General features: G+C 32.6%; 2 protein-coding genes across 2 annotated transcripts in view; one reads left to right on the forward strand and one right to left on the reverse strand.

Annotated features, from left to right (window-relative positions):
- Positions 1-85, reverse strand: part of LOC116773537 (protein Wnt-5b-like) — a 28,732-nt gene extending 28,647 nt beyond the window's left edge. The window contains exon 1 of the mRNA XM_032666013.2: positions 23-85. The gene's annotated coding sequence lies outside the window, so the exon portion shown is untranslated. The remainder of the gene's footprint in view (positions 1-22) is intronic.
- A 7,599-nt stretch (positions 86-7,684) lies between these two features.
- Positions 7,685-9,791, forward strand: LOC116773547 (F-box/LRR-repeat protein 14). The gene has a single exon (XM_032666025.2). It carries the CDS (start codon positions 7,841-7,843, stop codon positions 9,155-9,157), a length of 1,317 nt encoding a protein of 438 aa, XP_032521916.1. The 5' UTR covers positions 7,685-7,840; the 3' UTR covers positions 9,158-9,791.
- Positions 9,792-13,041: the final 3,250 nt, after the last annotated feature.

Genomic DNA, 13,041 nt, shown 5'->3' on the forward strand with positions numbered 1-13,041 from the left:
TGACTCATATATATAAACTCACAAATCACAATCACACACCGATGTTAGGTTCGCGCTGTGTCGGTCACTACGTGCGTCCTTCGCGACGTTTGTAATAAAACTAAGTTAGTTCACAACTCACGAGCGACTCGACAGAACTAGTTTGTATCATTAAATTATTTTTTTTACATTGTTTTTTATACCAGGGTTTGGTATTTGGAATCATATCATACGGGAACGATAATGGAATTCTATATCGTAGTGATTTAAAGCAAGTCAATATTATGATATATTTTTATTTATTTGATTAACACACATTTGTTATGGAAAAAATGTTTAAGTTACGTTTTTACCGACTCAAGAAAAGGTATTGCGTTTGTTATGCATCTGTCATGATGATGATTTTGATTAAAAATGTCATGCTATTATAATGACGTAATTGTTATCACGACTTAATAGCTAGTAGTCCTTCAGTGCACTGAACAGAGCGGTAGAAAAATACATGAGAAATTTTGGCAAACGCCTTGGACGCTCTTAAGATCCACCTGTTCTAAAAAAATTAATCCCATAAAGTAACCGGCTATTTTTCCCGGAGAGTGAAGGCAACCGGCTATTTTTCCCGGAGAGTGAAGGCAACAGTCTTATTTAGAATAACTTACTCAGGCCCCCCTGGTTGTGATGCTATGCCTTATTCACCTTCCATCTTTCATCATATGTCATACGTACTTTGGTACGTAAATAAAATTCGTACTAGACTCGGATGATCTAGAGTCTAGACCAGTCTTTCCCAAAGTAGGCGGTAACTGGCCCTCATATCATATAAAGACAGTAAAATACCCTGAAAAAAAATGGCAGCGTTGTCTAGCGGCATTCGGGTGATTCGTTATTTTGTTTAGCTATAAATAATTTCATAAAAAATTCCTTCACAAAAAAATAATTTAATCTCAAAATAGACAAGAGACAAAATAAGTTTGTGGACCAATATTTTTTGGATAAACTATGCGTGATTTTTTTTTTTTTTTTTCTTAAATAAATCACGCGTAGTTTATCCGTAAAATATTAGTTTCATTTAAATGAATAAAACTCGCGAAAATCTTAGATGTCATTAAGTTTGGGAACCTCTGATCTAGACATCCGTTCAGACTAAGATTTCGACTTAATTTACTTAATTCATAGACTGTAATTATATCACAGTGATTGTTTGACGGGCGTCAATGTTGGACTATAACACTCGTCACATAGAGACACCTTCATGGGATAATTGATCAATATTATCAATCGATTCTGACTTCACGCCCGGACCCGAGACTTCACTCGTCACCGCACGTGTTATATATATAAAAATTTTTATAAGAACAAATAATATAACCATTTAATATTCAAGTATAACAGACAAAAAAAAAACCCGAGTATTTGAAAAACACACTTTAAAAGTGTTATTGGACCATACAGATTATACATCAGTTTACTACGTCACAAAAATATTGTTTTAAACTCGCTTTATATATATATATGAGTTTTATTACAATTTGTTTTATATCTTATATTTTAAAACATATTAATATTTTTCAACGCATAATATAAACCGTAACAAATTTAATCAAATTCATTTCTACAGTTATAAATCAGTGTTGCCAGCTTGAGAGTTGAAACACGTTGACAGTTGGAAAGCTGTTTATGGCAACACCGTGATTGTGTAAAGAAGATTATTGTAAAACTAATACCTGCCTACAGTTTTCCTCGTAAATGAAACATTAATATAAATCTATATGAAGCGTTCATCATAACATAAATAATAAAAAATAAAATACTTAACATTTGTAAATGGTGATATATCAACGTGTTCTCTAAACCCAGTCTATCTGAATGAGTAAGCTCCATGGCAATAGAAAAAGTTATCCCGCTGAAGAAAATATAGAATAATAAACGTTTTATTACATGAATAGTAAGTTTAAATGTTATATACATATATATATATATATATATATATATTAATATATATCCTTTCAATATTACAATATTACTTATAATAAATTCAATAAAAACAGTAACTATATTTATACTTATTGTATTTTTTACAAAAAGGTTGCGTGCTCATGAATGAGTGCCCTTACCACGGGTAGAAGTAGAACTACACTCGAAACGTTTCGACTCGTTTGTTCGTAAACACTATAAAGTGAAAAGGTTAATGAATGAGTACTAACTCACCATATTTACTGAGACTACACACACATGGTAAGCCAGGATTCAACTGAAAATGTACTTTACTCTGAAGACTAATACTCACTTTTTATTAGTGCTTAGTCCAAGTCGGCATCGTTATCGTATGGTGATATGGAACGTTAACATTACTAACGTATGTACGTTATTGGATGCAAAACAGGTAACTCTACGTGTATGGTATAAAAATGGAAACTTGTACTAAGTTTCGAATACAAATCATTTAAAAGTAAAAAACGCTGTACCATCTGTTTTTATTGTTTCAGTTAACGACGACAACACGTATTAAGGACGGTTCGTAACAAACTGACAGTTACGAAACATTGTATATTCATATTTAATATATCTAAGTGCGATTCCTCTTATAACAACCTCTATGCTTTATTTGAGAGAGTTTTCAAGTTTATAAGTCGAGTCTCGATGAGAACAGACACGTAGTAAGGGCTTAATGTTATATCAAAACAAATATACGCCGTAAGAGATAAAATTAATGAAGAATTTTGATAATTTTACAAAATTCCCTTATATTTTAAAAAAATTTATACAAATAAATATACTGTAAGTTATTTATGAAATTTGCTTGTATACTATAAATTCAATCTCAAATTAACTTTACACATTTATAAAGATAGGTACTTAAAAATTAATTGTAATTTAATTTTTTTTTAAATAAATATATATACAATGGAAAACTTATGGCATTCTCATTGAATCTTCCAAGGACACATTGTCTATATAATAAAAACATTCAAATAGTTTTTTAAATGTGTGAGTATAAAATATAAATACACACAAAAATATCGCGTTTATAAAATTAAAAAAGGATTTTTTTATTATTTTGTCTTTGATTATTCTTAAGGACAAATAAATTTCATCAAAATGGATACAGCAAGTCAATGTATAATAAGAAATATGAAAATAGACATCACATTCAAACTTTTTATCATAAAAAATGTGAGCATTGTATATAAATACTTTAATATGAAAAATCTGAATTTTCGATTTCTTTATTTTCTATATACTACAAATGTTTTTATAAACAATAAGAATATATAAAATATTTTTTTAATCTTACTTTGAAATTAAATTTATTAAACAAACCAAGTATATAACACAAAGTCTTATAAAATAATTATTGACCGTAAAATATAATTACTTCAGATGTATTTAATTCTTTCCCACATCCATCTCTGTGCTGACTGTCGACCGCTAGACGCTAGACAAAACACGCAGGACCACTTTACCGACTTCAACAACATGCTATCTTATTGAACATACTCTTATGATTGTTTTAATTCATTATTTATTAACAAATAAATAAATATATATAAGTAAAAAACAATTAATATTGGGACAGGTAACATGATTTAGAAATATTGTCTAGCAATGTTTATTTAATGTTTTGGTAAGACTATATTAGGATTTTTAATATAAGCGCCATCTATTTTTTCATTTTATATACACATAAAACACAAGATCTATCAAATATCTGCTGACCGACGTGTGGCGCTTTCGTCTCATTTTGCTATCCGTCACTAGATGGCGTTGAAACATTTTTTCAAATGGTTTGTTACTTTTAGTTATAAAATTACCTGTACAGATCAAACCATAGAAATTTTGATGCATTATTAATTTACTTATGTTAACAGTAATAAAATATTATCAAGTTTTTTTGTGTCTGCTTTTGATTTCTCAAATCCGTTTTTCAACAAAACGGTGCTAGTTTTAATTATATAAATTATATCTCTATGATAATATTGAATATATATTTTTTTAATTGACAGATATATACAAAGTAGTTCATGACAATAATCTACATAGTTTTTAATTTTTTTTATATTTTCACACAAATATTTCTATAATCTAGTTTTCCAAATATAAAAATATATAAGATATTCTTTCCTTAATTCACAAAGAAAATAAATATCATATTATGTGAACAAGTTTACAAATAATTTCGAAGTTGTACCCACCGCGTCGTGATTTAGTGGCAGTCTGATATGACTTTTAATGATATGAGTATAAAGTGTATATTTACATGATACGGAATCGCGTGTACCATATGGCAACGTCTCAGGTAGGCGGGAAAAAAATACTACAAAAACAGAGCCTCCGGCTGTCATGTCGCGACGAAAAAAAAATATTATGTGAATCATACGTTCAAAGGAATGTCGGCGGAAAGCATGTTCGAAATTCAAATTCGGATCACGCATCGACAAACTTATTAATATTATTTGGAATTAAGTTTACGTTATGTTGAAATCTTAACGAGAAAAAAAAATATTGCATTTAAATAATGTTTCTATAATGGTCTTAGGTTTTTTCTAATGAAAGTTTTAATAAAAAAAATTAATTGTTACAGAATTTTTATTTTCTGTTCTAAACTTCCTATTTTTAATATTTTAAAACCTAGAATATTATGATTTTCCAAATTCGAATGTTTTATCATCTATAATATAATGTGATTATATATAAATAAAAAATGTTTATATTCATATGCGGCAATAAACGTTTACATAATTTTATTAAAAAAACTACGCAATACCGATTCATATATATCAATACGAATAAAGAACTATAGAATGTATAAACAACCAACAAAAATAAGTTTTTTTAACACCATGGATTTATAAGACCAAAGAGGTTTCTATCATTTAATAATTATAAAGTCAAAAACAATATGTTATTTAAAACACGAACCTATTTCCCGATGAATTAAAAAAATGTAATTTTAAAAACAGAACGAGTCAAGTGGAACGGTTGACTGCACGCACAACGCACACATACACAACAGCTGATTTACATTCTATGTTTACAGCAAATTGTCATTTAAATTTCAATCTTATCATAAGTGCAGAAGGTTTATATTTATTTATAGCATCATTTACAGAACACTCCTTTATTATTTAGACACTAAATAATTTTAGTATCTATCAACCTATATATAGGGTCGCTTTTACAATGTTAGTATTATAGGGTGCTTCTATTGTATCACTTACTATTGATTAGGAAATTTGAACTATAACTTAATGATATAGAGTTCATTTTTGTGATAATTAAAGGAAGTTTCCTATTCGGTATTCGAATACAGCTGCTTATGGAGTGATAAGTGTGTGTAATTTTACCTGTATTATAATTTAAACATGGCCGGCTTATTTTTATTTCATTATAATTAATTATCACATTTTAGGCATATTTTTATAAAATATCAAAAACATATTTTTTGGGTATTTAGCGGTACTGGTATAATTTATGTTTATTATAAAGTTAATGACTCATAAAAATACATTACCGTTTAGTAAAAAATTTTTAAGTTTTGAGACTTATTTGAAATGTCAGTATTTTTCTTTCTTTGACTGTAAACGTGGTTACTAAAATATATGAATTTTATTATTTCATTTGTTTATTGATTATAAAGTTTACCTGTAATATGTATTTTAAAATGGCCTAACCGTTTCGCAGGTCTCACTAGTCATATCCTTGGCTGGCAAGGTTTATCACGACAAACAATTTCCGGTTTCATATCATCATTTTTTTGTATAACAATTTAAATATCATTAAAAACATCATAACTCTGCCATTTAAGTCACGAAATGTTTTTTAATATTGCATTAATAATGAGAAACTTTAAACTATCAATTCAAGCAACCAAACAAAAAAAAATAACGCACTGTAAATTTTAAAAATGGAACCGTTCCTTTCTGGGCCGATTGAATTCGAATTTCGAATATCATATTCAGCCAGCAACCGGTTGCCCTTGTAATAGTTGGCCGATGTTATCAGGCGGCCAATTAACTGGACCTGTGTCATAGTCCGTCGATTTCCTTATGGCCATATCCTTAAGAGTGTCGCGAGCAGTGATAGGGGTCATTACAAAATGGTCCTAAATCGTCGGCAAGTGCAACGCGAACGAAAATATACGGCGCGCTGAGTTGTTTTGCCGCCTTATCACTAACTTCATAGATTAATAAATTTTATTTGACATTTTATACTTAACGTTATCCGTCTTTCGTGAAGAACAATTAACAAATGTTTATAATTTATTTGTATAAAATAGTTACTCATGAAACATTAACAGAAATTCAAATACCTATACAGTATAAAAAAAAAAAAAAAGTATAAATTGACAGTAATTGAATATTTTCACGTCTTTCTTAAAAAAAAATTATAAAAAATATGTTCTAAAATAAAAACATTAAAGTTTTAAAAAGTTCTGCAACAGGATTTATAGAGAAATAAAACCACGTATAAATCCGTAATAGTCATAAAGACAATTAATCACGAAGGTTGACGTTTTACTTAAGAAAACTAAATCTATTACATTCTTATAAAGATCTTGAATTATTTCTACAACCTACTAAAAGACTTGTGACTGTCCAAAACTAATATCAAATCCTCCTTATAACGTTTTTTCGAGTTGACAGTAGCTGTTAGCCCTATTGGCTTTTACAGCGTCACCGGGAACCTTATAACGTACTTCGAAGGCAACCCTAGTAGGTTCGTTTCAAAATTGGTTAGGTAAAAGAGCTTAGACGGTGAAGGTGAGCGTTTAACGCGCCCTTGATAGGGGAACCTTAAAATTACACCTGGGTCGCAAGTTCCAGGGACTGTTGAAGCTCCTCTTCCTGCAATGCGATGGACCCGGGACCCGCACGGTGAATTCATGAAATGCTGAGAATTTTCATCGTGTCTGAAAATGATACCAAAGTTGAGGAAAATATTAGAATTTAAATAGAAACAATCATCTGAAAAGCGATATTCCAATTATATATTGCAATTTGTGTTGTAATTCATATATTCTTAAGATTTTTTCGTTTTTGTGTCCGAATAAAGAAACGTCAAAATTTGACAAAATCACAACAGCTGCTAAATGAAACTGAACTTTGTAAAATATCAAGATTCAATAAATTATTGATATAATCTGTGGGTAAAATTTGATATATTTTTGTTTTAAAGTTATACTCAGCATGAGATTAATGACGAAAAATAGTTAACTCCTGCGACTGTTATTTAGTTAACTTGTTAATACTTGTTTTAATAAAACTAAAACAAGTTTAAACATGAAGAAAAAAACTTAAAACGCTTTGTTTTGTTTTGAATTAAAATTTTGTTTTTAAATGGACGGTTGGTTATTTCGCACTTAAGTAACGTTTTAATAATATTATTAATTATATGAGATTTAAATATAATCTAAATGTAAATAGTAACGCAATCAATCCAACATATAATGTAATTCATGTACAATGTACAAAAAGATGATGTTTCACGACATGTCTAAAACACCTGAATACAAAAAACATTCAAACAGATAACATAGAATTTACAGTATGTATAATAATCATAATGTTGTCGGTTCTGTGTTATTGTTAATCTCTGTATATCGTAGCCCGTGTGGCGGGGGTGGTGGTGCGGGGCAGCGGGGCGGCGGGGCGAGGGAGTGGGGAGTGAGGGGGGGTCGGCGGCGGTCTCCGGGCTCCAAGTTAAAAATGCCGCCGCAGAGCCTCCGAATCGATACACCGCGCGTTACGTGCGTCAGCCAATAGTAGGACGGCGGGAGGGGAGCGGCGACGACATCGTCAGTAGAGCGCCGCGGGCCGAGCGGAGCGGTCGTGCGGCATGACGTGGTGACGGTAACGTTGAGATGACTGCGTGGACGGAGGAGGTGCTGTCCTGGCGAGACGAGCTGGGCATCACCGAACTACATACCAACCGGAGGAAGAACAGAACCGCGCCGTATAGACTGCACCGGCCGCACCTTGCGAGTCACGTGCCGGAGCCCGAGGTTCAGGGGACGCATATATCGAGGCTGTACCCGGAACTGCTCGCTTTGATCTTCGAAAGACTGCCGGTGAGGGATAGAGGCAGGGCGGCTCAAGTGTGTCGCTCGTGGAGGGACGCCGCGGACAGGCGGTCCGTGTGGCGAGGTGTCGAGGCCGCCTTACATCTTCGCAGGCCTGCCCCCGTTCTGTTCGCGTCGCTGGCGAGGCGAGGTGTGAGGAGACTACAGGTCCTGTCGCTCAGACGAGGACTAAGAGACGCGGTAGCAGCTCTCCCGGGCTTGGAGTCGCTGTCGTTGAGTGGTTGTTATAGTGTTACGGACGCGGCGTTAGCGAGCGCCTTCGCCACAGAGTTACCGGCTCTTAAACGATTGGATCTGTCTCTGTGTAAACAAGTTACGGATTCTTCTTTGGGGAGGATAGCGCAGTCTCTGAAGAACTTGGAGGAACTGGAACTGGGAGGGTGTTGCAATGTGACAGACACGGGACTGTTGTTGATAGCATGGGGGCTCAGGAAGTTGAGGAGGTTGAACCTCAGGTCGTGTTGGCATGTCAACGACGACGGTATAGCGCATCTCTGCGGAGGCGGAGAGGCGAGAGGCACACCGGAGTTAGAGCATCTAGGACTCCAAGACTGCCAGAGGCTGACGGACGAGGCGCTGAAGCACGCCGCTACAGGTCTTCCTAAACTGAAATCCATTAATCTATCTTTCTGCGTAGCCGTCACTGACGCCGGGTTACGACATCTGGCGAGGTTACCTCACTTGGAGGACGTGAATCTCAGAGCGTGCGACGGAGTTTCCGACGCTGGTGTTGCACATTTAGCGGAGAGCGGCAGGCTGAGGGCTCTGGACGTGTCTTTTTGCGACAAAGTCGGTGACGAAGCCCTGTCTCACGCGACTCTCGGCCTGTCGGGTTTGAGATGTTTATCGTTGAGTGCGTGTCGCCTCACGGACGAGGGTCTGGAGAGGGTGGCTAGGTTATCGCAATTAGAGACACTTAATATAGGCCAATGTACTCAAGTGACGGACCGGGGCCTGAGAGCCCTGGGGGAAGGTTTGAAGAACCTGAAGGCCATAGACTTGTATGGATGTACGTGCATAACTCACGAGGGTCTGGATCACATCGTGAAGCTGCCGAGGCTGAGTGTTTTAAACCTGGGCCTGTGGCATGTGCGGTGACCGTTAAAAAACTTGTGAGTACGGACATATTATAAGGGAACGGCCATTTTGTTTTGTTATACTGTGATTTAAAATTGTTCCGGCGGCTAGTCGATGAGAAATCCTAGATCTTTTTGTTTATCATTCAACGTAATACTATTAATGTTTCACGAAAAGGTCTGGCATTTCGCTTATTGCTCCATTAGTTAAATTAGTTATTCATTTAATTGTTTTTAATTCGACCTTATGATGCCACCGGTCCGCGGCGTGGCGTTGTTGTAATCTAATGTACTATAATGTAGATATAGCTCATAAACGTACCTAATTTTTAATATTTTTACAGTAATCTTGTACATTCCCGTAATATAGCATTTTTCGTATTTATTAGTTAATGCGATTTGTAAGATTTTTAATATCGTATGAACTATTTGCCAAATAATCTTAATGTATGAACAAACCGAGTCTGGTCATAACTATAAGTTACGTTTCATTTCTCCCCGCCATTTCTTATATTGTAATTTTATTTTTTCATGTTTTTTTTTTTTTATTATTTCTGTGTAAGGTCGAATTAAAATGTCTCCTTTTTTTATTATTTGTTGTACAAAACTATTGTAATATAGATGAATTGTATTAAAAGTCATTGTTTAAGTTGCTATCAGTGAAATTTTATTTATTTACCCTTCAATTATCAATATTTCATACTTAAAACGTTATTTACGTTAATCGTTCCGATGTTATTACTTTATTAACGAATAACACAAACTAATTATATAATTATTCGTATTCCTCAATCATTATTATCGTATTAGGATTTAATTCGACATGCAATTTCAATTTTGTGCCTTTTTTTTGCAGTCTATTAAATTTAATTAATACGCAAGATATTTAACATAATAAGATAAGACGATATTTAATCTTTAATATCAGTATTGTAACTTCTGATATTCAAATAAAATGAGGTAAAATTTTCACTTGATTCACTTGAGATACTTGATTTTTTAAACATATATTTTAATGACAATATTTTTGTAACGGATTTAATGAACTTAAGAAAACTTCTTTTTGGTTAATGGCGTTTCCTTATAGAATTCGCCAATGTCATGAGCCGATATACTGAATTATGTAAAGAATGATATGTGAATGAACAAGGTTGCGACTAGAGACTAAGAACTTTGATACTGCTGAGAATGTTCACCGAGAGCTAAAATGTTGATGTATCTAAAACAATACGATAACGTCTTGTACATGGTTTGTGATATTGACAGTTGACACTAAAAACAAACATGGCTACCTCAAACGTAAACATTGAAATATGTTTCAACATTAAAATAATCATCTATAGCGCTTTCGATATCTTCGACATATTAAAAAATTGCTATTATGAAGACATTTTCAAATGTATTTGAAATTTTCATAAAAACTATTATTCATAATAAATATGTACAAATATGATTTTTGACGTAATTAAGCAAGAGAATAAGTATTTTTTTAATTATCTGTATATTTAAAAGATCTGAATAGACTAGGAGCAGGAATGTAAGGCTCAATGTATATTATTATTCAGGTTTTCTGAACGGAGTGTATTTCTTTTGATCAAACTCTGGTTATATTTGTAAATGGACCTACTGTGTCTGTGGTGTAAAGTCTCGCTTATAAAGAAATGAAGCGAGTCGATATAAAAATAATCGTAGCTTGATATGTTAGAGGGGTATATTATTAAATATTTATTATATAAAAAAAAATTACTCAATCAGACATGAAAACTATGCCAATTCCAAATTAACGACTTCAAAACATAACTTCCTTATTAAATGTTGCCTTTTTAAACTATCCGTCGCTTAACGTCTGACAACAAAATACAACTTAGTGTAACTAATTTTGATATATTATTTTAAATTTTTCTTTATAATGGTATTTAAAATTTATTACAACTCTCACTCGAACTGGTGGAAGAGAAATTTTATGATCTCTTTATATTTTTGTTTATTTTTTCAGTAACTGTCCTTCTAACAATTGAGCTTTGCTTATTGTTTGAATATTCTTCGAAAAATGTGTAACTGTAGTTTTCAAACGAAGGAAATCTTCCGTCTCGCTCACTCTAATGGATAATGTATTGCTCTCTTGCTCTATTTCCCAAAACCATTGTCGCTTCGCGGTTGTAGAAAGAGATGGAATGATGACATACCCGTACATGCGCAAGAGACGGCAACGTTTAAGCCACCGTCGGCAGGATTCATATAACTAGAAAGAAAAAGTTATACTGCTTTAATCCAGCAATAAAACAATAAACCGAAAATATTTCAACGATTCCAAGAACAAAAGCGAAAGCTATAAAAAGATTCAAACAATGCGTTGCTGGGATGATAAGCCGTTATTCACAAATATGCTTCACGACTTTTGTTGTGAAGACGAAATATTTATCATATTTAACAAAATGTGAGTTATTGTCACCATTTTTACTTACAAAAACAAATACACGAAGCAGAAACAATGCGAGATACGGCTAACTATAATTTAAACATATAAAACGTAGAATTAAAGAATCACACGGTATTGCGGGCTGACAGGATAGAGGGAGACAAAAAATAACCGGTACACGTATGAGTGAGATAGAAGATGTTAATGACGTCAAGATAAAATATCAAAAATGTCACCTTTACATTTGACACTTCGAAATACAAAAATTACAATGAGTTTTAATATAAAGCTGATTTGACACTCGCTGACGAATTTTAACAAAATTTTCTTTGTTGTTAGTGGCATCAACTTTGTGTTTTTTTCTTATCATGTGTAGGTATAAAAGAAACAAACAAAGAAATGAGCGTACAAATACAACGGATCAATTAATCTTTAAGTCAATATCAACTGATATCCCTTAGTTATTTTTTTTGAAAATAACTTTTGCTACATTTCCATACATAAAGTAAATTAAACGCAAAATATCGCAGCATGCACTTGTATGTGGATTTCGTTACCTTAATAATTATATAAAAAAAAATCAATACATGAATTTAAATTTTATATAATCTGCCAAGAAACAGACCATAAAATATATTTCTATGAAATCCAATTAAGAATATCTCATATATAAATGTTAAAGTTTGTCACCGACACATTATATAGCTGGCGTACATCAATATATATATATATATATATATATAGGTGATTTTGTCATATGTCCTCAGGACATATTATTATGCAACTGTGAGGTGGCGATAAAAATATATAATACTAATGAAATATATATTGTTTGTATTTACATATTCACATTAATGGAATATAACTAAAGATGACGTCGCCAATACGAGGATAGAAATCACACAACTGAACTGTATTTTAAATAAACAAATTCGTTTTAGAAATCATATGACTACGTATTTTAAATTAAACAACTGCATATAAATTAATTAACCAGTAGTATTAGTGAGAAACTTTACACATTGAATTACGTATCTCCTTCAGGACACTCAAATTTTTTGAGGTGTATATTGAACAGCTGTGTCCTTAAAAAATGTATTGACTGGTAATAATAAAATCAGCCATTTGAATTTGGTTTAGAAAAGTTTAAAAAACATTTTTTTTTAATAAAATGATTTTTCTATGTCTGGAACGACTGGACCGATTTTAATGAGAATCTCACGGGCAGGTACATATTATAAGTAACTTGGGCTACTTCTTCACAGCCTTCCAAGATGAGAAAGTTTTCAATTTGACTGGCAAGGGTTACGCTATTACTACTTCAAATAAAGGATAATTTTATCTGTGGTACTTCCTTCGTCACTAAAACAGGATCATCGATATAAGGAATGAACTTTAATGTTTCAAAAAGAGTTTTAAGTGCATGCAAAGCCAGACACGAGCTAATATTACAGAAATATATTTAAAAAAAAAAAACAATATTATTG

Source organism: Danaus plexippus, assembly GCF_018135715.1.
Source record: "Danaus plexippus chromosome 22 unlocalized genomic scaffold, MEX_DaPlex mxdp_33, whole genome shotgun sequence".
Classification (NCBI taxonomy): domain Eukaryota; kingdom Metazoa; phylum Arthropoda; class Insecta; order Lepidoptera; family Nymphalidae; genus Danaus; species Danaus plexippus.

What these genes read in the sequence shown, in the direction of transcription:
- LOC116773547 (XM_032666025.2), top strand. Translation starts at nt 7,841, where the DNA reads ATGACTGCGTGGACGGAGGAGGTGCTGTCCTGGCGAGACGAGCTGGGC.